We start from the raw sequence: 27,684 nt of genomic DNA on the forward strand, positions 1-27,684 counted from the left end.
AGGTCACGCAGCCAGCCCGGGTCCGGGGGACCGATTCCCCGAGCCCCGCCTGGATGCCGAGAGCCGCTAAGGCGGGGTGGCGTCGCCGGGAGCCTGCGCCCCGGGGCGCGGGGGCGGGGTGGGGGCGGGGAGCGGCCCCGGCCCAGGAGCCTGGCTGCGGCGGGGACCCGGCGGGGTGGGGCTGCAGTTTGCAGAGCGTCCGGCAGGGGTCTGCCCGCCGCCGGCCCGGCCCCTCCTCCGAGCAGCTGCCACAGCCCGAGGTAATCTCGGCCCCGCGCTAGGGGCGCGCGGGGCGGGGGCCATGTGGGGGGACAGCTGCGGCTCCGCGGAGGGGAGGGGGACGGACCCCGGGCTGCAGGAGGTGGCGCCGCGGGGCTGGACTCCCGAGAATGCCCTCCGGGGCCGCCGCGTGGGGTGGGGCCACCCGGCCCTGCAACTCGAGCTGCTGCCCCTGGTTAAAAATACCCCCTGTCCCGTCCTCCCCCTCCGCTCCCCCGCGCTGCCCTGGCGTCCGGGCCCCAGCCCTTCCCACCCAGATGGGCGCTGGCCCCTCCCCGGGGACTACTCTGCCTTTGACTAATTTGTCCTCTCGCGGAGTTGGCCCAGCGTCTGCGGAGGAGGGCCGAGGAGATACCGTGAATTAGAGAGATCGTCGGAGAAGGTGCCCGGAGAGGAGGGCGGAGAGGAAGCGGGGTGGAAGCCCGAGGAGAAGGAGGAGGAGAAGGGAGGGGCGGAGGAGGGCGGGGTGGAGCGCTCTTCCTGGTTGGGCCCTGTCCTCAGTTGCCACCCGGGAAGCCAGAGCAGGGACCGCAGCGACCCCCCAACACTCCTCCCCCAGGTAAGGAGTGTGAGGCCGGCCCGGCGTTCCCCCAGCTTGGCCTGGATCCCGGATGTGGGGCTGCCTTCCCCCCGGGCTCTCAGAATGCCTGCGACGGGGCGGGGGCTCGGGAACCGCAAGGCTCCGGAGCCCGCCCCAGGCTGCGTTCCTCACGGTCTCCAGGGGCTGGGCTGGGGGCTGGCGGGAGGGGAAAGGACTGAGGCCGAGCCTCCCTGATCCTTCAACCCGTCTCAGGAGCCTGGGGAGGGGAACCCCGGACTGCCTGGACTTATCAGCCCCCAAGCTGGCAAAGGGGCCAGTGCCTAGGAGCTTGGCTAATCTGGGGAGAGAGGCATTCAAAGAGTACTTGCCTCGGGGTCTCCCACCTTCCTCGTTCCTTGTGCTATTATCTCGGACCCCGCCCTTCCCCACCTGACTGGCTGACCGCAGGCCTGCAGACCCAGGACAATGGGAATCTGGGAACGGAGAGGTGGTAGCATTGGGTGAGGGTAGGGAGATGATGGCCAGCGCACCTAGGGGATGGGAAGCCCCCTCTGGTGGATTCTGGGAGCAGAGAGGTATGGCTGCCCGCCCTAATTTAGTGAGGAGGTGGGGAAACCACAGGCTTGGGGAGAAAGGAGGGCAGCGGGCCAGAGAGCAGTGTTAGCAGATAGGAGCCCCAGCTCTAGTCCTGGGAAGGCCAGGGTTCTGAGCAGGGCCCCTTTGTCCCACAGGATGGCCGAGGAGTTCATCACTCCGGTGTACTGCACCGGGGTGTCTGCACAAGTGCAGAAGCAGCGGGCCAAGGAGCTGGGCCTGGGCCGCCATGAAAATGCCATCAAGTACCTGGGCCAGGATTACGAGCAGCTGCGGGTTCACTGCCTGCAAAGAGGGGCCCTTTTCCGTGACGAGGCTTTCCCCCCAGTGCCCCAGAGCCTGGGCTTCAAGGAGCTGGGCCCCAACTCCTCCAAAACCTATGGCATCAAGTGGAAGCGTCCCACGGTGAGAGGGGCCACCCTGGATGGGACTCAGTTTACCTCCTTCCTGAGTGAGGAGTGGGAATAGGACGCCAGGTCCCTAGAGTGGGGTCTGGGATGGCTGGGCTCCAGTTTCTAGGAGGGGCTGGCCCAGAGACAGGACTCTGGGTCTCTTGCAGGAGCTGTTCTCAAACCCCCAGTTCATCGTGGATGGAGCCACCCGCACGGACATCTGCCAGGGCGCACTGGGTAGGCCCTGGGGGATCCCGAGTGTGTTTTGCGTAGTAGTTCCCTGTGCCCGTTCCTTCCTGCTCCGCCTCAGCCTCTCCCTCCTGCAAGCCCGAGCAGGCTCTGGCTCTCAGTGCTGGGGCTGGTTTGCCCAGATTCCTGGGTCTTTTCTGTAAGTTGAGGGGCACCCTGTCCGGGGAGTCCCAGGTTCTCCCCAGTATGGCACTCACTGGGCAAAGATGGGTACAGTAGACCTGACAGGGATCCTTCCCATCCCAGGGGACTGTTGGCTCCTGGCTGCCATCGCCTCCCTTACCCTCAATGACACCCTCCTGCACCGAGTAGTTCCACATGGCCAAAGCTTCCAGGATGGCTACGCTGGCATCTTCCATTTCCAGGTGAGGAGCCCCACATGCACCTTGGACAAGGAGTGGGGCGGTGAGGGAGAGAGGGGTAGCAGGCAACGGAGATGGGCGGGGGACCCTGAAGTTAGGGTGGCGCGGGGCCGCACCTTGCAGGGCCAGCTCCCCGCACCCCCCCCCCCACCCCCCAGAAAGTATGTGACCTCTTGATTCCATCTCAGGTCTGTCATGTGTGAGAATCTGTCATGTGTGAAACGGTTGGGCAGGTATTTCAGCTGGCAGTTTTCCTGGCTGGTTGTGCACACTGGAGAAAAGAAAGTGCTTAGAGAAAATTCTCTGGGTTATGTCCTATGGGACAAATCCTTTTCCTCCTCAGGGTCTCGGTTTCCCTGTCTGAGAAATAGTGTTCTGCTGGGGAAAATCGGCTGTCACTTGTGGTCATCTACACCCTTGGCCTCAGTCTCCCCCCGACCCCCTCACCCCCAACTCCTCCTGCACTCTGTCAGTCTCCAGCCACTGAGAGCCCTGCGGAAAAGAAAGACTCTGGATAAAGTTTATTTAAACCAGCTTTTCCTGATGCTCTTTGCGCACAGGGCCCACTTTTCAAATTACACTGATGAATTCTCAGTAGGCTCGTTTTGGGAAAGAGACATGCCCAGCAACCCTGGATGAGAACCTCTGGCGCCGGTGTCCTCTCCTACCTTCTGGTCAGGGAGCGCCTTGCCCTACTTCATCCTCACCCGCCTTGGCGCATTTGGCTTCACTTGACGGGACCCACAGTGCGGGGCGAACTACTGTGGCCAAGTGCGGCACCTGCCAGCGCTGGTCTGCAGGGGCGTGGCCTCGCTGTCCTTTCCCCACCCTCTCCTCTTACTCCTCCAATCCGTTCCTCCACGGCCTCTGATTGGCCCGTTCACTTTCTCCATGGTGCTGTGGGCGCACCTCCTCCCTTTTGCCCCACTGTTTTGCACACTCACGGCCCCCAGTGCTGTAGCACAGAGTCACTTATGGCCTGGGATGGCGGGAAATCCTTCCCCCACTGGGAAACTTGCCTTTCAAGGCATCTTTGAAGCAAGCCCGTGATTGTGGGAATCCTGTCCACCTTGTGGTTGAAGGATCTGGATCCTGCATCTTCATTCCACACCAATTTACCTAGGTATCCCTATCCCCCTACACACACACACACCCGCATTTTCATTCCACATCTAATTTACCTAGGTATCCCCACTCCCTACACACACACACACCCACACACACCCTGGCCTAGAATGGTGGGGAGGGGGAGAGTCTGGGGTCATGGTAGGGCCCAGCAGAGCCAAGGTCCAAGGGCTTTGCAACGTCTCTGTACCTGAAGAGGCAACTTGGTCTGTTTCAAAAATATGAACAATGCTGCCTTACAAGTGTTGCCTGCCTAATCTTGTTTAGTTTTCCCATTAGGAAGGCATTATTGTTCCCTTTTGTGGAGGGGGAAACAGGCTCAGCGAGGACGACCTGCTCAGATCCTGTGTCTAGGATGCGTGGCCTAGAATCAGGTATCTAGTGAGTGGCAGAGCTGCTGAGGCCTGACCTCAGGCCTGACCTCAGGCCCGAGGGATCTCAAAGCAGGGATTCACTGTGCCCCTCCTCCCCCAGCTGTGGCAGTTTGGTGAGTGGGTGGATGTGGTGGTGGATGACCTGCTGCCCACCAAGGACGGGAAGCTGGTGTTTGTGCACTCTGCCCAAGGCAACGAGTTCTGGAGCGCCCTGCTGGAGAAGGCCTATGCCAAGTGAGTGGGGGCCCAGGGACAGCTCCAGGCCACGCCTGGGTTGGGGGTCCTGCTTGGTGCAGAATGGTGACCTGGGCCGCCCACAGGGTGAACGGCAGCTACGAGGCCCTCTCAGGAGGCAGCACATCTGAGGGCTTTGAGGACTTCACCGGCGGAGTCACCGAGTGGTACGAGCTGCGCAAGGCGCCCAGCGACCTCTACAACATCATCCTCAAGGCCCTGGAGCGTGGCTCCCTGCTGGGCTGCTCCATCGATGTAAGTGCCTCCCCCATCCTGGGACCTGAGTCTCCTAGCGGTTCCTTCTCTCTACTCAGCCCAGCCTCAGACTTGCCACGGGCTTGGCTCCAGACCCTGTCCTTTGCCTCACACCATCCCTGGATCCTCAGCCAGCCTGGCTCATCACCTCAGTCCTGTCCTCCACCTCCATGCCTGGCTTCCTCCTGGTTCCCAAAACCTCAGACTTCAGCATGTTCTCCAACTTCCTCTTTCCTGTCATCTGAGGCTGTGCCCGTGCACTGTCCAGTTCACAGCCTGGCCTCAGCTCCTCCCGAGTCCCAGTTCCTGTGGGCCCCAGACTCCCCATTTGTTCCTTCAGTTGCTCTCTGTTCCCCGACTTATCTTCAGACCTCCCTCATCCTTGATCTTGGCCTCCACCGCCACCATCACTGCATTCTCCACTCTAACCCGGCTGCCGCGCTCTTCCCCAGCCCTACCTGACTCTAGTCTCTGCTCACCCCTCTTCTCTGCCTCCCTGAGTCCCTCCACATGAGGTCCTCTGAGGACCTCGTGGCTCCTGGGTGAGGGGAGAGGCTTTGCATGGCTGTATGTTTGTGTTCACGCATGTTTGCCCAGGGTCTGGCCAGCTCTGGCCAGAAGCAGTGTCAGTAGGGTGCACACCCCCCCTCACCAGCAGTATCATTGGTGGAGTAGCCAGCAGCTCCCCCTTCCAGGGACTGAGATGGGGTCAGGGGTCCTGCCCATCACTCCCAGTAACTGTGGGTGTATGCAAGGGAAAGCCAGGACTCGGGGCTCATCTCCTGAATGGGGGTGGGGACAGCGGCTGCAGCCCATGTGTCTTTCTGCAGATCTCCAGCATTCTGGACATGGAGGCTGTCACCTTCAAGAAGCTGGTGAAGGGCCACGCCTACTCTGTGACCGGGGCCAAGCAGGTACTGCCCCAGGTGGAGGTCTTCCCCAAAGGGTGGTTCCAGCCTCCTTGCGTCTCTGGCCTGTGGCCAAGGCTGTGGGAGAGGCCGACTCTCCCCGTGACCTTCAGCAGCACCTTCCTATCTCCCAGGGACTCTCGCCCAAAGATGGTTATCTTGTCCCACCCTGATTTACTGTACTTTGTGTGTAGAGCTGCCTCTCTCAGCAGTTTATGCCCAGACAGGCTTCTCAGCTGTGCTTCCAACGGTGGGTGCTGGGTGCTGAGCTGGGTTCTGTGAGGATGAGGTGGCGGGAAGGGGTGTTAAAATGTGTGCCAGAAGCAGGCGCTGACATGAGCTCTGGGGAACAGGTGAACTACCAGGGCCAGATGGTGAACCTGATCCGGATGCGGAACCCCTGGGGCGAGGTGGAGTGGACAGGAGCCTGGAGTGACGGGTGAGGGTCCATGGAGGCTGGCCGGGGAGGCCTGGGAAGACTCTTCAGTGCCACTGGCATTTCTGCTGGGGTCTCTGCCATCCCACAGTGGACTCAGGCTTGAACAGAGGGGCCCATCTGCGTGTGACCGGGTCTGGGGACTGCCCTGGCAAAGCTCAGGCTGTGCGTGCAGGCGGCTGTGCCCACCTACCAGCATCCTCGGGGCGTCTGAGCTGGCCCTCATAAGATAACCCCTGGGACTGGGGTCTCTGGACTTGCCCTTGTGGAGGCCTCCTGACCTGGGCCAGGGAAGGACAGGCCCCAGGGATAGAGGCTGGGCAGGTCAGTGGCCGCCAGCCCCTGGCAGTGCCCTTTTCCTGCAGCTCCTCGGAGTGGAACGGCGTGGACCCTTACATGCGGGAGCAGCTCCGGGTCAAGATGGAGGATGGGGAGTTCTGGTGAGCAGCCCCCTCCTCAGTCTGAGTGGGCACCCCAGCTCCCAACCCCACCCCCCCGAAAACCAGCTGTGCCATGTCTCTTGATGCCTCGACTGGGCATCCTGGTTCACTCTCACCTCGACCCCCAGGATGTCATTCCGAGACTTCATGCGTGAATTCACCCGCCTGGAGATCTGCAACCTGACACCCGACGCGCTCAAGAGCCAGAGGTTCCGCAACTGGAACACCACCCTGTATGAGGGCACCTGGCGGCGGGGGAGCACCGCGGGGGGCTGCCGCAACTACCCAGGTGACCTGGGGAGTGGGGTCCTGGGCCCTGCTGCCCTGGACAAGACATATCTTCTCTCTGAGCCTGTTTCCTCACCTGTAAGATAGGGGTAGTTGTACTTGTTTTGCAAATTTGCTTTGAGGATGAAAAAGTGTGAATTCCCAAGAGCCACCTTTGACTGCCTTGCTGGAGCCTGAGCTCAGGGTGCGGACAGAGGAGACTTCCTTGCTGTCCGGCCACCTCCTGTCACTCCTCCTTCCGGGCCTTCCTCCTGGCCCGTTGTCTCCCTCCTTGGTCCTTCTGTCGCCTTTCCCTGGGGTCCATGGGCATCCTTCCTCTCCCACCCTGCCTTCTCTTCTTAACAGGTTTAGCATCCTCATCCTCCCCAGGTTGGAGTCAGCATTTTAATGCTGTCCCTGCAAACACTCAAGTTTCTTGGCTCCTAGCTTCCTCTGGTCCTCTTACCTGGCACAACCATAATCCTAATTGAACCCTCTCGACCGGCTCCAGAGCCGCTGACTGGGCCTGGAGAGAGAACACACACTTTGGGCAGTATTCGGAGGAGGCAATGGCACCCCACTGCAGTACTCTTGCCTGGAAAATCCCATGGACGGAGGAGCCTGGAAGGCTGCAGTCCATGGGGTCACTGAGGGTCGGAGACGACTGAGCGACTTCACTTTCGCTTTTCACTTTCATGCATTGGAGAAGGAAATGGCAACCCACTCCAGTGTTCTTGCCTGGAGAATCCCAGGGACGGGGAAGCCTGGTGGGCTGCTGTCTATGGGGTCGCACAGAGTCGGACATGACTGAAGCGACTTAGCAGCAGCAGCAGCAGTCTCTCCTCAGACCTGCCGCCACTGTCACTGTTTTCCGACCTCACAGGACACCCATCGTAGTCCCACCTCCAAGGCCCCCAGCCTGTCTGGACCTGTGCCCGTCTTTGCTGCCTTCCTGCCTGAGACAGTGGCGGAACTGTCCCCACTCAGGGGCACCCCGCCCCCCACCTCTGCTCTAGACCCCGTTCTCCCTCGGGCTCCTTCACCCGTCGCCTCTCGCTCCGGGGCACAAGGGAGAATTGCCTGCCTCTGGAACCCACTTCCCCGCTCATTTCTCTGCTCCCCTTCAAAGTCAAGTTTCTCAAGATGGCCAGCCTCCCCCTTTCCTTCCTCACTAAGTTCAGTGCTTAACCCGCTCCAGTCCACCTTGCGTCCCCACCATGCTGCTGCGGCTGCTCCTTGTCCGCTTTGGTTTTGCCAAATCCACCACCGCTGCTCTCTTCGCATGTCCTGCCTCCTCCAGCAGTTCTCAGCCTGGCTCCCAGCCCTCTGTGTTCAAGCATTCTTCTCCCTCACAGGAATCTCATTTCAGTTCTTCCCCAGATGACCACTGTTCGCGGTACCGTTTTCTGAGAAGCCTGTCCTTTCCCTGCAGGTCCAGCCCTGTCATAGAGTTCCCACGTAGCTGGGTCCATTTCTGAGTTGCCTTTCCGTCCCTCGGCCTATCTCTTTGCTACTGCCGCGTTGGTTTAGTTGCTATGGATTTGTACGTCCTGCGGACTTTGCTGTGGTCCAGTGGTTAAGACTCTGCTTCCAGTGTAGGGAGTGCATGTTTGATTCCTGGCTGTGGAACTGAGATTTATAAATCCTGCAATTGGACGGGATGAATTCCTTCTTCAAGCGTCTCTTAGCTCCTCTTGCTCTTTGCTTCTGGTTTTCTTTTTTTGGTTTTGTTTTATCTGTGTGAATTTTAGGATCAGTTTACCAAGTCCTACAAAAAGCCCTTTTGAGATTTTAATTTGGAATTGCATAGACTATATAGACCAATTTGGGGAGAATTGACATCTTTCCAATTTTATTCTTCTTATCCAAGAATGTGCTATGTCTCTTTATTTTGGTCTTTAGTGTCTTTCAATAAAATTTTATAATTTTCATTGTAAAGGGCTTATACCTCTGTTGAGATTTGTTCCTAGATACTCTTATCATCTTGTTGCTGTTGTAAATGGTATCTCTTTTTAAATGACATCTGCCAGGTCATTGCTGATACTGTAGTATGCAGCTGACCTTTTAAAGTTTATTCTACATCTGGCAAGCTTGTTAAACTGTAATGAATTTTACTCATTTTTCTGTATTCTTTTTGGTTTTCTAACTGACAGTATAGCATCTGCCAATAATGATAAATTTGTTTCTTTTCCAATGCTTATAACTTTTGTTGCATATTCATTCTTGTTTAATGTGCTGGCCAGGCTTGCTGCATGCCCACTAGCACTCACTATGTTCTGGTCTTACCCTTCTCTCAAAAGGAAAAGTTTTTACTATTAAACGTTGACTGTAGATTTCATCACTAAAACCTTTTCTACTTTAAGTTTTTTTTGTGTGTGTGTATGCACCTTTTATCCGAGTAATGAAACTTAATGTTATGAAATAACTTTATTATTAGAATTAGCTGTTTTAAATTACCTGTTAAAACAATAAGTTACATTGATCACTTTTCTCATATTAAATTAACCTTACATTCCTGAGATAAAACAACAGAGTAATGATATAAATTTTTTATACAATAATTTTACATCCATGTTCATGAGTGAGGTCTGCCAGTAGTTTTCTTTTTTCATGCTTACTTTATCTAATTTTGATATGGGTGCTATATTTGGCTGGCAAAGTGAACTGGGAAATGTTCTGTCTTTTCCTGTTTTTCTGGAAGAGTTTGCATAAGATGGGGATGATTTCTTGCTTGAATGTTCGGTGGAACAGGTCTAGAAAACTACCAGGCCTGCTTTTTTATTTAAAGATTAACTTTTGATATTGAGTATCTTTTATGGTCATTAAAGTTTTCAGGTCTTCTACTTCCTCTTGAAAATATTTTGAGGAGTTTTATTTTCTAGGAGTTCATCCTTTGCATCTGGTTTTCTCTATTATTAACATGAAGTTATCCTTAATATACTATACCTCATCTGTAATGATAACATCTCTTTTATTCATTGTCTCTTTTGTCTTTATTAATCCTGTGAGGGGTTTGTCAATAAGTCTTTAAAATAAAATGATTTTTTACTTTATTCTTTATAGTATTTTTTTTTCCATATTATGAATCTTTCTTGCTTGTTGTTTCATTCATCTGCTTTCTTTGGATTTATTTTTAGAATTTATTTTATGACGTTTTTTCCTTCCAGTTTTATTGTGATATATTGACATTCAGCATTGTATAAGATGTACAGCATAAATAATGATTTGGTTTACATACATCATAAAACAACGGCCACAATAAGTTTAGTGAATATCCATCATATCATATAGATACAATATTAAAGAAATAGAAAAAAATGTATTTTTTCCTTATGATGAGAACTCTTAGGCTCTTAGAATGTACTCTCTTAGCAACTTTGAGATCTAACATACAGCAGTGCTCTATTTATCATGTTATACATTGTATCCCTAGTATTTATTCATTTTATATCTGGAGATGTGTACCTTTTGACCACCGTCATCCAATTCTCTCTGCCTCTACCCCTCGCCACTGATTACCAGGAATGTGATCTCCTGTGAGTTTCTCCCATTCAGGAGGCAGTCTTTTTATTTGGTTGCTAGTTTCCTTTGCTGTGCAGAAACTTTTCAGTTTGATGTAGTCCCTTTTGTTTATTTTTGCTTTTGTTTCCCTTGCCTGAGGAGGCGGATCCAAAATAATATTACTAAGACCGATGTCAAAGAGTGTATTATCTACGGCTTCTTCTAGAAGTTTTATAGTTTCAGGTCTTACATTTAAATCTTTATTCCATTTTGAGTTTATTTTTGTATATGGTGTGAGAAAATAGTTGCGTTTTGTTTGTTTTGCATGTAGCTCTCCAGATTTCCTAACATCATTTATTGAAGAGGCTGTCTTTTCCTCATTGTGTATTCTTGACTCCTTTGTCATAGATTAATTGCCCATATAGGTGTGGGTTCATTTCTTGGCTCTCTGTTCTGTTCCGTTGATCTGTGTGTCTGTTTTTATACCAGTATCATATTGTTTGTTTGTTTTTTTTAAAGAACTCAATAAATCCTTTATTCTTATGAGCTGTTTTCTCTATTTTTTTGGCTGACAATTCACGGTGTCCAAAGTGGGATACAAAGCAACCCGTGCATACTGTTTTGATTACTGTAGCTTTGTAGTATAGCTTGAAGTAAGACAGTGTGCTACCTCCAGTTTGGTTCTTCTTTCTTAATATTGTTTTGGCTATTCAAGATCTTTGTGTTTCCACATGAATCTTAGAATTATTTGTTCTAGGCCAGTGAAAAATACCATTAGTATTTTAATAAGGGTTGCATTGAATCTGTTAGATTGTCTTGGGTAGTATGGTCATTTTAACAGTATTAATTCTTCCAGTCCACGAGCATGGTATAGCTTTCCATTTGTTTGTGTCCTCTTCAATTTCTTTCATCAGTGTCTTGCAGTTTTCCAAGAATAGGTCTTTTACCTTCTTAGTCAGATTTATTCCTAGGTATTTTATTCTTTTTGATGTAATTGTCATTCTATAACTTCTTAAATCAGATTCTTACTTCATTAATTTTTTTCTGTATGTACCTTTGAGTTATACAATTTTAATATATCATGTTTTTAAGAATTGTAATATAATTTGCATTCTATAAAATTTACACTTTTAATGGGTACAATTCAGTGGTTTTTTAATATATTCACAATGCTGTATAATCATCACCATTACCTAACTCCAGAACATTTTCACTACCTGCAAAAGAAATCTTATATCCATTAGTAGTCACTCCCTAACCTTCTCATTCACCAACCCCTGGTGACCACTAATTTAATTTTGTCTTTATAGATTTGCTGTTCTGGACATTTCATAAAAATGGAATCATGCAATATGTGGCCTTTGGTGCCTAGCTTTTTCCCCTGAGCATTGTGTTTTCAAAGGTCATCCATGTTGCAGCATGATCAATACTTCATTTCATTTTTAAGGTTGAATAATATTCCATGACGTGGATATACCACATTTTGCTTATTCATTCTTCAGTTGATGAATTATTTTCAGTTTGGGGGTATTGTGAGTAAGCTGCTCTGAATACTTATGTACATGTGTTTGTATGAGCAAGTGTTCTCTTAGGTCTACAAGGAGGAGTGAATTTTTAGGTTGTATGGTGACTCCATGTTTACCTTTCTGAGAAACTGATCTGGTTTCCAAAGTGGCAGCACTGTTTACATTCCTCCTATCAGTGCATGAGGGTTCCAATTTCTCCACATCCTTGTTTTCTTTCCACATCCTTGTTAACACTTATTGTCCACCTTTTTTCTGATAGCCATCCTGGCTGCTATAAAGTGGTATCACATTGCAGTTTTAATTTGCATTTCCATAGTGACTAATAATGTTTAGTATATTTTCATGTATTTATTGGCCATTTGTATATCTTTTCTGGGATGTCTATTCTAATCGTTTGCCCATTTTTAGATTGGGTGTTTGTCTTCTCATATAGTCTTCATATATATATTTATATATTCTGGATGTGAGCCTTATGAGGTAGATGGTTTGTATGTATTTTCTCCCTTTCTGTTTCTGTTCTCTCTTTTCATTTTCTTGATAGTGTTTTTGAAGCACCAAAGTTTTGAATTTTGACGATGTCCAATCTTCTGTTTTTTCTTTTATTGCTCATGCTTTTGGTGTCATAGCTAAGAATCCATCGCCAAATCCAAGGTCATTTAGCTTTGCATTTTCTTCTAAGAGCATTATGATTTTAGCTCTTATATTTAGGTGTTGATCTATTTTGAGTTAGTTTTTGTTTATGGTATTGGATAGGTGCCCAATTTAGTTCTTCTGATTATGGAAATCCAGCTGTCCTAGGATCTGTTGAAAAGACTATTCCTTATGCATTGAATGATCTGGTCACCCAGTGGTCAAAAATCGTTTGGCCATTTAGGTATGGATTTACTTTTGGTCTCTCAGTTCTATTCTTTTAGTCTACGTATCTGTTTATGCTTATTCCAATATCACACCAATTTGATTATTTTAGCTTTGTAGTGAGTTTTGAAATCAGGAGGCATGAGTCTTCCAACTTTGCTCTTTTTCAAGATTATTTTAGCTTCTGGGCCCCTTAAAATTCCACATAAATTTGAGGATCTGCTTTTCACTTCTGTGGGAATTTTGATAAGAATTGCATTGAATCTGTGGATTACTTTGAGTATTATATCTTTTGACTTTTCTATGTCTTTTTTAATTTGTTTCATCAAAGTTTTGTAATTTTCAGTGTATAAGTCTTTCAATTCCTTGGTGAAATTTATTCTTAGGTATTTTATAGCTTGGGATGCTGTTACAAAGATATTATTTTCTTAATTTCCTCTTTGGATTTTTTTTCATTGTTGGTGTATAGAAACACAACTGTTTTTTGTGTCCTGATGTAATCTGCAACTTCACTGAATTTGTTATTAATTCTAATATTCTAATTTTTCAGGCTTTTCCATACAGGATCATGTCATTTGCAAGTAGAGATAGTTTTTTTCTTCATTTTAAATTTGATTACTTTTTCTTTTTCTTGACTAATTGATCTAGCTAGAATTTGCAGTACAATGTTGAATAATAGTGATGTAAGTAGGCATCTTGTCCTGATCTTGGAGAGAAAGCTTTCATTTTTTTTCACCACTGAATGTATTACTTAAATGCTCTTAAATGCCCTTTTTCTTATTGAGGAAGTTCTCTTTTATTCCTAAATTTATGTATGTTCTTGTCATGAATTTGTGTTGGATTTTCTAAAGTGGCTTTTCTGTCTCAGTTGAGATGGTCATGTATTTTTTTTCCCCTTTGTCCTATTGTGATATATTACACTGGTTGATTTTCTTATATTCAACTGTTCTCACATTCTTGGAATAAATCTTCCATAGTATGTAATCTTTTTAATAAACTGTTGGATTTGGTTTACTAGTATTTGTTGATGGAGAAGGCAATGGCACCCCACTCCAGTACTCTTGCCTGGAAAATCCCATGGATGGAGGAGCCTGGTAGGCTGCAGTCCATGGGGTCGCTGAGTGTTGGACACAACTGAGCAACTTCACTTTCACTTTTCACTTTCATGCATTGGAGAAGGCAATGGCAGCCCACTCCAGTGTTCTTGCCTGGAGAATTCCAGGGACAGGGGAGCCTGGTGGACTGCCATCCATGGGGTCACACAGAGTCGGACACGATTAAAGTGACTTAGCAGCAGCAGCAGAGCAGTATTTGTTGAAGATTTTTATATTGTTATTCATGAGTGATACTGGTCTGTAATTTTCTTTTCTTATGATGTTTTTATCTGGCTTTGGTGTCAAGGTAATGCTGCCCCATAGAATGAGTTTATCTCAAAGAAATAGTAATGTAAATGAGAAATCACATACAATAGTAATTAAAACACTGTGTACCTATTTTAAAAAAGAACTCAAAACAACAACCTAGTTTTCTACCTTAAGGAACTAGTAAATGGGCAAACTAAACCCAAGGCAAGCAGAAGAGCCAAATAAATGAAATAGAGAAACAACAGAGAAAAATCAATGAAGCCAACAGTTGGCCGGCCCTGTGCAGTGGAAACATGGCATCCTAACCACTGGATTGCCAGGGAATTCCCTATTTTATTGTTGATTTATAATTTAATTTCCTTGTATTCAGAAAATATGATCTATATAGATCATAACTTTGAAATAAACAGAAGCTGGTACAATGGCCCAGCGTGAGTATTCACGTGTTCTTAAAAAGACTGGCGAACACTTTCCTGTTGTGTACTGTATGCTGAGCACTTCTGTAAATATTTAAAATATAATCTACTTAACTTTCACACTGATCCTATGAGGGATATACTATATTATCACTATTTACAGATGAAGAAAGTGAGGCACAGAGAAATTAAATAGCTTACCAAAGTCACTAGTAAGTGGCTGAGCTGGGATTTAACCCCATCTGGAGTCTGTTTTCTTGACAGGCCTATTCGCTTGACTGTTCTCTGAATGTTAGAGGGAATCTTCTACAATTGTTCACCGTATCAAACTTACTGACTATTTTGTCTGCTTAATCTATCAATTACTGGAAAAGGGATAATAAACATCTCACACCACCCTGTTGGCGTTGCCAATTTCTCCCTTTATTTTTGTCAATTATTTTTCTTTACAAATATTGAGCTATGATTTTAGGTGAATCAAGTTTAAAATTGTTTTAAGTTCCTAGTGAGTTAAACTTTTTTTTATTTTCCAGTGCCCACCTTCATCTTAATAATTCTTTTTACTTTGAAGTCTGTTTCAGTCTGTGTGACTATGCTGTTCCAGTTTTCTGTTGATTACTGTTTTTGTGGTATGTCTTGTTACACTCTTTGATGTCTGATCTTTCTATAGCTCAGTGTTTTAGTTATCTCTTATAAATAGCATATGACTTTTTTAATGGTCAGATTTGGAAAACATTGTCCTTTGATTGGAAAATTTAATCCATTTACATTCATAGTGTTACTGATATATTTGTATTTATTTCAGCAGACTTACTATGCATTTTCTGTTCATCCCTCCTGCCTTCCAAAAGTGCCTTCTTTTGGAGTGAGTTTTTTTCTTTTCTGTCTGCTAGTTTTTCCCTCTATGAGTTTGGAAGATATAAGAGCTTGCTTAATAAGTTCCAAAGTTAGTTGATCAGTATCTTTACCCTCTACCTGAACAGTATAAAGTATAAAGACCTGAAAATGTTCCAGCTGGATCACATCCTCTCTTTGTTCAATATGCTGTCTTTAGCTAGTATTTTAATCCTTAACTATTTCCTTCCTGTCCTAAAGTAAGCACCATCATCATCCCCATTATTTGATATAATCCATGTTTGTTTGAGTACCCACATAATATTAGTGTTTTTGCTCGCCATACTCAGACCTTTCACCTGAGATCTTTTTCTGTCTGTCTGCAATATATCCTTCTGAATTTCTTTTAGTGAGGGACTTTGGTAATACATTTTCTCAGGACTTGTGTAAAATGCCTTTGTGATGTGCTCATTCTTGATGATTCTCTGGATGCTGAGTCTTGAGTCGACATCACTCTCACCTCTCTGGAGATGCTGCCACTCTTCCCTCTGCTGCCACTGTTACTGTATGAGTCTGGAATCTGCTCATCTACCGTGTCTTCTGAAATGTCTGTCTTTCCTCTTTTCAGTTTGTTTCTTTGATATTTTACAATTAGACAATGATGTGTTGAGTTGGGGATTCTGGTTTGGATTTGTTGAGCTCCCTGTATATGAAGGTTGGTGTCGTTCAGCAATTCTAGATGATTCTTAGCCGTGCTCTTTGAGAATACCCTTTTCCTGGTCTCTTTATTTTCTGCCTTGAGAATGCCAATCCAATGTAAGCTAGACCTCCTCGGTCAATCCTCTAGATCTCTTAACATCTCTTAAATGGCCCTCCTCTGAATCTCCCTAGATTGCATTCCGGGTAGTTTCTTTAGATCCATTCTCAATTCACTTGAATTTTCTTTTTTGCAGTTGGTTAATCTTCCCAACAAATACTTAATTTCACTTGAAAAATTCATTTCTGGAAGTGTTAGTGGCTTTTTTCTAATCTGTTCATTCTTGCTCATATAGTCCAGCTTCTCATTTATTTCTTCAAACGTAGTAAGCTTAGTCTTTCATAGTCCATGTCCGATAATGTCAGTGTCTGAAGTCTTGGCAAGTTGTTTTCCATCCATCGTGGCTGGTCAGTCTCAGCCAGAATGAGGTTTATCCAGTGTAGCCTTGAGAGGTTTTTGGCTTATTTGACCTAGAAGTATGTGGGAGTTCTTTGAGTTCTTGGATGAAGTTAAGTTCCTCGAGTGTTTCTGCCAGTCACACCTAGGATACTCCAAAGCCATGACTCTGAAAAATAAATTGTCTCCTTAAGTTTTTTTTTTCTTTTACCTCATGGGCAGCGTGAATTAAAACTGCAAGCTCATGAGAAGGCTGCTTTTGGTTGTAAATTCTCAGAGAATGCTTTCCTTCCTCCCAGTGGTTTTATTTTCTTTCATACTTCTGCTGCGGGCATTCCTCACAGAGCTTCCAGTTTTATTGCTGGGATCTCCTGTCAGACTTTGTCTCCTGCCCCTGTGCCCAGGCAGGACTCAAGGTCTCTGTGAGTCCACAGAAGTCCTTTGGCATTATTTACCTTTCATGGCTCCCAGTTTCCATTTTTTTAAAATAGCTTTATTGAGATAAAATTCAGATACCATATATTTCACCCATTTTACAGTGTAAAATCCAGTGTGGCCTTTACTGTATTCATAGAGTTGTGTACCCATTATCACATCAATTGTAGAACATTTTCATTACCCCCCAAAGAAGCCCTGCACAGCCCTGGCTGTTACTCCCAAGTCATTTCTCCCCCTTATTTCTATCCTACCGCTAATCTACTTTCTGTCTCGTATGGATGTGCTTGTTCCAGAAAGTAATTCCATACAAATGGAGCCATACAACCTGTGCTCCTTGGTGACCGGCTTCTTTCACTTCGCATAATGTCTTCAGTGTTCATCCATGGTATACAGCATGTGTCCGGACTCCATTCCTATTTTGAATAATATTCCATTATTTGGTTATATCACATTTTGTTTAAATTGGGTTGCTTCTATCATTTGTCAGTTATAAACAATGCTACTTTGAACAGTCACATACAAGTTTTTTGTGTGGACATATGTTGTCATTTGGAGAAGGCAATGGCAACCCACTCCAGTCTTCTTGCCTGGAGAATCCTGTGGACAGAGGAACCTGGTGGGCTACAGTCCAAGGTGCGGCAAAGAGTTGGAGGCGACCGAAGAGCCTTAGCACACATGTAGGTGTAAGAAACTGGAGGTTCCTAGGATGACAGTGGAAACTACTTTAGAAAAGATGGTCTGAGGAAAGACTTTCTGGCTGAGACAAAAAGTACTTTTCGTTTTATAGAACCTTTTGTAGAGGGGCTTCCCTCATAGCTCAGTCGGTAAAGAATCTGCCTGCAATGCAGGAGACCCAGGTTTGATTCCGGGGTTGGGAAGATCCCCTGGAGAAGGAAGTGGCAACCCACTCCAGTATTCTTGCCTGGAGAATCCCATGGCCAGGGGAGCTTGGCAGGCTACAGTCCACGGGGTCGCAAGAGTCAGACATGACTTAGCGGCTAAACCACCACCACACGTTGTCATTAGTCTTGGAGATACATACGTATATGTACGTATATATACACACACCTACATACATATTCCTAGGAGTGGGATCACGGGGTCACGTGGTAATTCTATGTTAAACCATTTGAGTAACCACCAGATTATTATGGAAAGTAATTGTACCATTTTATGTTCCTACCAGCTGTACGTGAGGTTCTGATTTCTCTACACCCTCACTTATGATCTATCTTCTTGATTAATGTTCATTTGGTGTGTAGGGGAGGGAATGCTGGACTTACTGGTGCCTTTAAAAGGAGGTTTTGTATTTTCTGCCCAGCACTTTGTTCTTCTAGTCGGGGGGGGGATGGTTCAGGCAGCTGAATTACTAAACAGCCAGAAATGCAAGGCTCCCTCCGCCCTGTGGCTCCCCTGCAGACCCTCTTTCTTTGCCCCTGCTCCAAGTCACTGTCTACACAGCAGCCACCTTCTAAAACCCTAATCCAATCATGCCCCTCCCAGTACAGACCTGTCAGGGGGCCTTTCTTACTCTTTGATTCAATCCACACTTCTTACCTCTGTCACCATCCCAGATCCCCTTTGCTCACTGGAGCCCCCGCTGTGGGTCTTTTTTCCTCTCTCTGCCTTGTCCTGCTTCCCAGGCCTTCTTCTTCAGGTCTCAGCTCACAGGTCACCTGGAGGATTCCTTCCCTGCCCAACTCCAGCTTGCTGTCTTTGTAATTGTCCCATTGCCTAGCCTGACTTGCTCGCGCTTTGCCTCCTTCTGGAATGTGAGCTCCTGAGGCAGGGACTTCGTGTGTCCCCTCTGCACACATGGCACTTGGCACACGGTGGACCCAGTGATATCTGTTGAATGAACACATGGAGGAGGGAAGGCTTGATGGGAGGCTGCTCTCCTCCGCCTCTCTGCTGATCCCTGCCTCTCTACCTCCTGCAGCCACTTTCTGGGTGAACCCCCAGTTCAAGATCCGGCTGGAGGAGACGGATGACCCGGACCCCGACGACTACGGGGGTCGCGAGTCAGGCTGCAGCTTCCTGCTCGCCCTCATGCAGAAGCACCGCCGTCGGGAGCGCCGTTTCGGCCGTGACATGGAGACCATAGGCTTCGCTGTCTACGAGGTGAGCAGGCAGATTGCGCGGAATGCAGCAGAGAAAGCGGCCTCCCGGCCAGCTCTGCCAGGGGGTGCCAGGGGGTCTCTGGAGGACTTGGTGACACCTGCCAATCATGGTTCAGCTGGGGCCAGTCACACCCCTGAGGTACACAGTCCTAAACCTGACCTTGGGGAGGCACCTGCTGAGGCCCACCACCAGAACTAAGGCAGCCAGGGGCCTAAAATTCTTCCCAGGAGGCGGACAGTGAGTGAGGAAAATGTTTAGCCAGGAGAAGGGAAGATCCTGAGATTCTTCTCCCTGTCCTCGGAGGCCAGCAGGCTGCTCTTGGGCAGACCTCTGGCTTAGCTGACGCCTGGGACACAGACCTCCTGGCTCAGTTTCAGAAAGAAGTGGGCAAGTGGTCTGCCCTGGAGGAGTAGTGAGCTCCCCATCTGCGAAGTATGTAAGCGGATGCTGGCCATGGAGGACCCTGCTACATACTCTGTATTCGTGACAGACAGACACTTCTGGATCTCCCTGGTCGGGGTAAAGGACAGTCACAGCCTCTGCCCAGGCCCACAGCCCCCTGACAGCAAACTGGTATGGATGTCTGATGTCCCGGGACTGGAGGACTTTGCAGTTGGCCCTGCAGGGGGCAATCCTGGAGACTCCAGTTCAGAGCTGAGGTGCAGGGCATTCCAGGGACCAAGAGGGCCCTGCCTGGGGCTCCCTCCTGGGGTCCTTCTCTGGCATGAAAACAGGTCTGAGGCAACAGCAGCCCCAGGCCCATCCCTAACCCTCCTGGTCTCCCCATCCTGTCCTTTTCATCTGAAGAACTCTGGGCCCCTGTGTGGCACACACCACACCCCCTGCCCCTGGGCCAAGCGTGTATCTCTAACTCCCCTCATTTCTCTGCAGGTCCCTCCGGAGGTAGGTGTGGCACCTGACTCACCTGGATTTACACACCCTTGAACACACGTGGCCCGATGCTGCCCAGAGGGAGCAGGACAGCGGCACGCCCACACGTAGAGAGCTAAGACGCCACCTCCCCTGGGGGCTCACACAGTGCCCCCACCCCCTGCCCGCTCTTCAGTGGGCAGAGCAAACACTGTCCTCCTGTGTGTCAGAGCAGGTAACAAGTCAGGAGGCTGGATTTGAAGCTTGACCCTCAGCCCTGCCTGAACCACACCCACGAGGCTCTTCCTGTCTGACTCTTTACACTGAGGACATCTGGGATGCTGGTTGGGAACAGGGTAGTGGGTGGGCTGAGTGTTCTGTGCCCTTGAGCAAGTCGCTTAAGCTCTAAGCCTCATGGGCTCCCATGAGCATAAGTGAGGAGCTTGTGTAGAGGGCCCTACAGTGTCTTATATGGGAAACGCCTGGTAAGGATGATAAGAAAGTTATTTCATGGTGTCATCAGTCAGTTCAGTCCCTCAGTCACGTTCGACTCTTTGCGACCCCATGGACTGTAGCATGCCAGGCTTCCCTGTCCATCACCAGCTCCCAGAGCTTACTCAGATTCATGTCCATTGAGTCGGTGATGCCATCCAACTGTCTCATCCTCTCTTGTGCCCTTCTCCTCCCACCTTCAATCTCTTCTAATGAGTCAGTTCTTCCCATCAGGTGGCCAAAGTATTGGAGCTTCAGCATCAGTTCTTCCAATGAATATTCAGGACTGATTTCCTTTCAGATGGACTGGTTTGATCTCTTTGCAGTCCAAGGGACTCTCAAGAGTCTTCTCCAACACCACAGTTCAAAAGCATCAATTCTTTAGCACTCAGCTGTCTTTATGGTCCAATTATCACATTCATATGTGACTACTGGAAAAACCATTGCTTTGACTAGATGGACCTTTGTCAACGAAGTAATGTCTCTGCTTTTTTAATAAGCTGTCTAGGTTTGTCATAGCTTTTCTTCCAAGGAGCAAGTGTCTTTTAATTTCATGGCTGCAGTCACCATCTGCAGTGATTTTGGAGCCCAAGAAAATAGTCTGTTACTGTTTCCATTGTTTGCCCATCTATTTGCCATGAAGTGATGGGACTGGATGCCATGATCTTAGTGTTTTGAAAGTTGAGTTTTAAGCCAGTTTTTTCACTCTCACCATCAACAGGCTCTTTAGTTCCTCTTCACTTTCTGCCATTAGGGTGGTGTCATCTGCATATCTGAGGTTGTTGATATTTCTCCCCGCAGTCTTGATTCCAGCTTGTGCTTCATCCAGCCCAGTGTTTCTCATAATGTACTCTGCATATAAGTTAAATAAGCAGGGTGACAATATACAGCCTTGACGTACTCCTTTCCCAATTTTGAACCAGTCTGTTGTTCGAGGTCCGGTTCTAACTGTTGCTTCTTGACCTGCACACAGATTTCTCAGGAGGTTGGTAAGGTGGTCTGGTATTCCCATCTCTTGAAGAATTTTTCAGTTTATTGTGATCCACATAGTCAAAGGCTTTGGCATAGTCAATAAAGCAGATGTTTTTCTGGAATTCTCTTGCTTTTTCTATGATCCAACAGTTGTTGGCAATTTGATCTCTGGTTCCTGTGCCTTTTCTAAATCCAGCTTGAACATCTGGAAGTTCTTGGTTCACGTACTCTTGAAACCTAGCTTGGAGAATTTTGAGCATTACTTTGCTAGCATGTGAGATGAGTACAATTGTGTGGTAGTTTGAGCATTCTTTGGCATTGCCTTTCTTTGGGATTGGAATGAAAACTGACCTTTTCCATTCCTGTGGCCACTGCTGAGTTTTCCAAATTTGCTGGCATATTGAGTGCAGCACTTTCACAGCATCGTCTTTTAGGATTTGAAATAGCTCAGCTAGAATTCTATCACCTCCACTAGCTTTGTTCGTAGTAATACTTCCTAAGGCCCACTTGACTTTGAATTCCAGGATGTCTGGCTCTAGTTGAGTGATCACACCATTGTGGATATCTGGGTCATTAAGATCTTTTTTGTATAGTTCTTCTGTGTATTCTTGCCACCTCTTCTTAATATCTTCTGCTTCTGTTAGGTCCATACCATTTCTGTCCTTTATCAAGCCCATCTTTGCATGAAATGTTCCCTTGGTATCTCTAATTTTCTTCAAGAGATCTCTAGTCTTTCCCATTCTGTTGTTTTCCTCTATTTCTTTGCACTGATCACTGAGGAAGGCTTTCTTATCTCTTCTTGCTATTCTTTGGAACTCTGCATTCAAATGGGTATATCTTTCCTTTTTTCCTTTGCCTTTCATTTCTCTTCTTTTCTTAGCTATTTGTAAGGCCTCCTCAGACAACCACTTTGCCTTTTTGCATTTCTTTTTCTTGGGGATAGTTTTGATCACTGCCTTCTGTACAATGTCACGAGCCTCTGTCCATAGTTCTTCAGGCAGTCTATCTATCAGATCTAATCCCTTGAATCTATTAGTCACTTCCAGTGTATAATCGTAAGGGATTTGATTTAGGTCATGCCTGAATGTCTAGTGGTTTTCCCTTACTGTCTGCATTCACCTCCGTGGTGTCTCCTCCCCTTGCCCTTGTGCAGCAGGCAGGGCTTTTACACCCATTTTACAGATGAGGAAGCGAGCAATGTGACTCATCAGGGATGGGCAGCCTTTGGGTGACTGAACCGTGACCCAGCTCTCTGGCCCCTTGGCCAGACCCTGGAGCCTGAGGTCTGGGTCTGGGTCTGGGGGCAACTCCGAAGGGTGGGCTGAGCTGCAGCCCCCACTTTCTCCTCCCCTCCCACCAGCTGATGGGCCAGCCGGCCGTGCATCTGAAGCGGGACTTCTTCCTGTCCAACGCCTCCCGGGCCCGGTCCGAGCAGTTCATCAACCTGCGGGAGGTCAGCACCCGCTTCCGCCTGCCGCCTGGGGAGTACGTGGTGGTGCCCTCCACCTTCGAGCCCAACAAGGAAGGTGACTTTGTGCTGCGTTTCTTCTCAGAGAAGAGCGCAGGGACCCAGTGAGTAGAAAGCCCTCCCCTGTCTCCCCCTTTCCTCCCACCACACCCTTGCTGCCCCAACCCCCGTTGACTGGCCCCTCTCTCTCCCCACCCTCTGCAGAGAGCTGGATGACCAGGTCCAGGCCAATCTCCCCGACGAGGTACGTGCCCTGCCCCCACCCTGGGTGCACGACGGGGACCCGGGTGTCCTGTGTCTTGGTCTCTAGCCAGCAAGGCAGACCCCCTCCTGGCAGGAGCCATACACATCCCTCACTTGCCAAGCACTTTACAGTTTGCAAAGGACTTTGCGATAGTAATGGCGCAGGGCCCCTGGGTTCTTGCTCTCTGCAGGGTCTGTGCTGAGCTGTTTACCTGGATCACCCGGTTTCCTCCATAACAACCGTGTCAGGGTGCTGTCACCGTCTCTCCTCTCAGAGGGAAACTCAGGTTCAGAGAGGTTAAGGAATTTACCCAAGGTCACGCAGCAGGGATCCAGGCTCACCCCTCATCATTGGGCTGTATTTCCACCTCCATATTTAGACCACAAGAGTTCTAGACAGGAATACAGTAGGGACTGGGTTCCCATTTTACAAATGAGGAGAGTGAGGCTCTGAAGTGAAGTGACACCTAGCTGATGAGTGCTCCCAGCCCCGCCTGCTGCTGCTGGCCACGCAGAGGCCAGGCTGGGGCGCCCCTGACCTGCTCTCCCCACCTTCCCTCTCCAGCAAGTGCTCTCAGAAGAGGAGATTGATGAGAACTTCAAGTCCCTCTTCAGACAACTGGCAGGGGAGGTAGGCTGGGCCTGGTGGCGGGTGTCTGGGGCACTGAGGGGTTTCCCCAGGGCAGGTGCCATCCTCCATCTCCCCCCAGGACATGGAGATCAGCGTCAAGGAGCTGCGGACCATCCTCAACAGGATCATCAGCAAACGTGAGCGTCCCTGGGTAGCTGTTCTCCACCCCGTGTCTGCCTCCACGCCCCCAGCCCCCATTCCTCCAGACTCCAGGATCTAGGCTTCTCCCACCCTGGGCTGAACCCAACCCCTCGGTCTTTGAGGGCGGGCACCCTCCACTGCCTTTCAGAGTCCTGCTCACCCCGCTTTCTCCTCTTAAATTCCTCTTGCCAGACCCCATTCTCTGTGCCTGAGCTCCAGGCCCTGGTGTGATTAGGAACTTAGCTGGGGAGTGGGCCAGTGGTTAAGGATCCACCTTTGATCCCTGGCCAAGGGGCAGCAAAGCCCTTGCGCTACAACTGGAGAGTCCATGTGCTGCAAGGAGGATCCTGCGTGCCGCAACCAAGACCCGACGCAGCCAAATAAATAAATAGATGGATATTTCAAAAAAGAAGCAGCTTAGCTAGCTGAGGGCACCTTAGGGCCAGTGTGCCAGCCCCCTTCGTCCCAGAAGGCGGGTGACAGGTGACGGGCTTCACTCCCCGTTGGGTACAACTGAAGGCAGCTGCCTTTTAGCCTTCCCTTTGCCCCCGCCTCTGACCTCTGACCTCCAACCTGTGCCCATGCTTTTCCCTCAGCCCAGAGCCCCTCTCCTGCTCTTCTCACCCTTCGGGACCTGAGGCAGCCCCTAGCCCTGCCGTGACCCCCTTCCCTGCATGTTTCTACTGCACTTCCTTCCCTTCTGTCCAGCACCGGTCCTTTTTACTCACATCTAATCGTGGTGTTGACGTGGCTGTTGGGTCAGCGGCTTGATTACTAGAATACTTTAAACTTTTTCTGATGATAAAAACAATCCTACGCACCTCCTCAGCTAGATTTTAGATACCAGCGGACAGCAATGGTGCCTCCCTGCCCCTCTTCCCACCCAGTGCACCCAGCACGGGGCAGTCTGGGGACGCTGGTCGGGTTGAGGTGTTGAGACTGGTCTTTCTTGCAGACAAAGACCTGCGGACCACGGGCTTCAGCCTGGAGTCCTGCCGCAGCATGGTCAACCTCATGGATGTATCCTCCTGAGCAGGGCCCGGGGTTGGGTTGTCAGCATAGGAAGGGCTTGGGTTGGGATGTCGGCAGAGGAAGGGCCGACCTGTCCCAAGAGCAGGGAAAGGGACAGATGTGGACAGGCCAGTTCCTTCCTGGCATCCTCCCCTTGACTGGGGGGAAAACTGAGGCGCAGGGCTGTGTCAAGTGACGGGGGAGGGCCTCGTCTACAGGTGACCCTAAGGCTGGCACTCAGAGAACACCCCTCCCAGCCTACCCCAATTCAGGCCTGGCTTTGGGCAGCTCCTGCAGCTTCTCCCCTCCCCTACCTCGGGTTTCTCTCCACGGCCAGTCTTTCCTCCCCTCAGTGCTCAGTACTCACTCACCCAGCGTCTGGTTTACGCTGTGGAGTTTTCTTCTTAACGGCCGCCCAGCGCGACGGCAATGGCAAACTGGGCCTGGTGGAGTTCAACATCCTATGGAACCGGATCCGGAATTACCTGGTAGGTGGTTCCTGCCCGCAGCACCCTCCCCTCTTCTGCGGCCTCAGTCACAGCGGGCGGCGGGCCTCCGGCTCCCGGACCGGCTATGTGGTTCCCAAGCCCTCACCCTGGCTTCTGCCCTTCTGAGCCCACGTGTCCCAGTGGCTCACCCCCTCTCCCCCGACCCTCGTTAACCCTCCACGCTGGGCGGATGGGAAGGGCTGGATGCTTGCCGAGCCCTCACCCTCTGCCCCCCACCCCAGTCCATCTTCCGGAAGTTTGACCTGGACAAGTCGGGCAGCATGAGTGCCTATGAAATGCGGATGGCCATTGAGTTTGCAGGTGAGGCCTGAGGGCGGGCAGGACCTGTGGAGCCCCCAGGGAGATGGCCCGGGTTGCTTCCCTGACAGCTCCCAGGGCAGTGGCCCACCCATGGGGCCTTGTCAGTGGGTGGGGTGGGGTTGTTGATGGCAGTGGTGGTGAAGTGATAACAAACAGCCATCTACTGCCTTTTTCTCCTGGTAACTGTTAGCATTTCCTCTTGTCCTCACTAGACTTCCCTGGTGGCTCAGAGGTTAAAGCGTCTGCCCGTAATGCGGGAGACGTGGGTTCGATCCCTGAGTTGGGAAGATCCCCTGGAGAAGGAAATGGCAACCCACCCCAGTACTCTTGCCTGGAGAATCCCTTAGACAGAGAAGCCTGATAGTCTACAGTCCATGGGGTCGCAAAGAGTCAGACACAACTTAGCGACTTCACTTCACTCACTTCACTTTGTTTCACTGCAGCCTGCGAGGATAGGGTCTTTTATTATCCCATTGAGCACAGAGAAAAGTGTCTCCTCAGAGAGGGGAAGTGACTGGCCTGGAGCCACACAGCCAGGGAGAAGCGCAGCCAGCCTCCAGGGCCTCCAATGGGAGCTGTGCAGGGCTCACCCTCACAGTCCCACTTCAGGATGAGGCCAGGGCTTTCCGAGCAGATGAAACTGGACCTGTGGGCCTGATGGCCAGCTCCTGGGTGGGTCGTTCTGGGTCCTCAAGCTTTCTCTGGGCCAGCACTTGCCCAGGACTGCCTCCCCCCATGGCGGGGCTCACTCTGCCCAGCCTTCCGTCCCCCTTCCCGCACCTCCCGGGGCCTCACCTGCTCTCCTGGGCCAGGCTTCAAGCTCAACAAGAAGCTGTACGAGCTCATTATCACCCGCTACTCGGAGCCCGACCTGGCCGTGGACTTCGACAACTTCGTGTGCTGCCTGGTGCGGCTGGAGACCATGTTCCGTGAGTGTCCCCATGGGCGCCCCCTTCCCACGAGGGTCTCGGGGAATGGAGCTGGGGGTCCACACAGGCTGAGTGCCAGGAGATGAGGAGTATGGAGGGAACTTTGGAGGGGGCTCTCGGGCAGCAGGGGGAGGTGGAGGGTGAGGCTGGAGGTGGGGCTGGCCCTCGAACTCGTGTCTCACCGAGCCCTCCTCCCATCTCGTTTCTTGAACACACAGGGTTTTTCAAAACTCTGGACACTGATCTGGATGGAGTGGTGACCTTTGACTTGTTTAAGGTGGGATTCTCCTCTGGTCGGGTGGGGGAAGGCACTCAGGGGCAGTGGGTTTTTCTCACCCGCCCCCCACCCCGGAGGGGCTGGAGCCTGCAGCCTCAGAGTCAGCCCTGAGGCTGGCCACCTGCATCCTGCACAGACACAGCAAGGATCTCTGGTTTCTGAGGGTGGGGGCAGGAAGACCCAGGCCCCTGGAGGCCTGCACAGGAGCCGGCAGCCTGGGCTCCCAGGGGTAGAGGAGGTAAGAGTGGCCCCCTCCCCAGGAGGGTCCCTCTCCCTCCTGCCCTTGAAAGAGGGAGGAGACAGCAGCCCCTGAGCCATGGAGCTGGGAGGCGGGACTTGGGGCCTCTGCCCTGGCTGACTGCTCTCTATGCCCTCTCTGCCCGGCAGTGGTTACAGCTGACCATGTTTGCGTGAGACGGGGGCTCAGGCCCCCTTGCTATGCTCCTCTGCCCTCCTCGTCCGCCAAGCCATGCCTTCCTGCGACGCCACACCAGGCCACACCAGCTGCAGGTGCCTTCCTTGGAGCAGGAGGCGGCCTCGACCTCCTGTCCCCTCGCCTCTCAGCCGCCGTGTTTCATTTGCTCTGGGCAGAGCCGTGGGGCCCTCCCTGCCTCCACCCGGCCCCTCCGGTCGCCAGACCAGGGAGGCAGCTTTCGCTAGTTCCTGCCTCAGGATGGGGCTCCCCGGGGAGCTGGGGGCCCCAAGCCTCCCACATCCTGACGTGTCCTCTCTCCTGCCCCCACAGGCCACCCCTCCCCCCCTCCCCCACCTACACACTTTATAACCACTAGCTCTGCAACAGTCTGCAGTCTAGACCTGTGGAGCCCCCTCCCAGCTGGGCCCCCTCCCCAGGACTGGGAACGCCTGTTCGTGCCTGTGCGGAAGCCAATGCTCCCCTCTGCCCCATGACCCCCCTAGCCTGTCCCTGCCAGCTGACCAGAAGCAGCCTAGCCTGGGGGGTGGTCAGGCCTTCCCTCCCTCCCTCCCTCCGCTCTCCTTTTTTATATTGGTTATTTTAAAGGGGACTCTGTGGGGACTGAGTTACGGGGATACCAGAGGCATGGGGTGGGAGGGGTCTCATGTTTACATGTGGAGAAACCCCGAACAATAAAGAAAAAGACCCCACTTTTGTCTCTGGAGTATGTTTCTGCCTAAACCTGCTGGCCCACGAGGGTAC

General features: G+C 50.2%; 1 protein-coding gene across 3 annotated transcripts; it reads left to right on the forward strand.

Annotated features, from left to right (window-relative positions):
- The first annotated feature begins 122 nt into the window (after positions 1 to 122).
- On the forward strand, positions 123 to 27,632 carry CAPN1 (calpain 1). 3 transcript variants are annotated; one of them, XM_070782899.1, is made up of 22 exons: positions 123 to 260; positions 1,552 to 1,819; positions 1,974 to 2,043; positions 2,302 to 2,420; positions 4,017 to 4,150; positions 4,237 to 4,405; positions 5,236 to 5,319; positions 5,667 to 5,752; positions 6,115 to 6,189; positions 6,318 to 6,478; positions 18,483 to 18,664; positions 19,556 to 19,567; positions 22,359 to 22,570; positions 22,671 to 22,710; positions 23,275 to 23,340; positions 23,420 to 23,477; positions 24,437 to 24,501; positions 24,912 to 24,980; positions 25,223 to 25,301; positions 26,114 to 26,230; positions 26,449 to 26,507; positions 26,895 to 27,632. In XM_070782899.1, exons 2-22 carry the CDS (start codon positions 1,553 to 1,555, stop codon positions 26,919 to 26,921), a joined length of 2,151 nt encoding a protein of 716 aa, XP_070639000.1. In that variant the 5' UTR covers positions 123 to 260; position 1,552; the 3' UTR covers positions 26,922 to 27,632. The 3 variants fall into 3 exon arrangements, with proteins under 3 accessions (XP_070639000.1, XP_070639002.1, XP_070639001.1); XM_070782901.1 differs by lacking the exon at positions 123 to 260 and adding an exon at positions 435 to 661; XM_070782900.1 differs by lacking the exon at positions 123 to 260 and adding an exon at positions 670 to 838.
- The last annotated feature ends 52 nt before the right edge of the window (positions 27,633 to 27,684 follow it).

Source organism: Bos indicus, chromosome 29 (assembly GCF_029378745.1).
Source record: "Bos indicus isolate NIAB-ARS_2022 breed Sahiwal x Tharparkar chromosome 29, NIAB-ARS_B.indTharparkar_mat_pri_1.0, whole genome shotgun sequence".
Taxonomy (NCBI): domain Eukaryota; kingdom Metazoa; phylum Chordata; class Mammalia; order Artiodactyla; family Bovidae; genus Bos; species Bos indicus.

Excerpts from the sequence above, each read along its gene's own strand:
- CAPN1 (XM_070782899.1), top strand. The coding sequence starts at position 1,553 with ATGGCCGAGGAGTTCATCACTCCGGTGTACTGCACCGGGGTGTCTGCA. Across the intron at positions 6,479-18,482 it reads GGGCTGCCGCAACTACCCAG|CCACTTTCTGGGTGAACCCC; the intron begins GTGACCTGGGGA and ends TACCTCCTGCAG. Across the intron at positions 24,981-25,222 it reads ACCGGATCCGGAATTACCTG|TCCATCTTCCGGAAGTTTGA; the intron begins GTAGGTGGTTCC and ends CCCCCACCCCAG.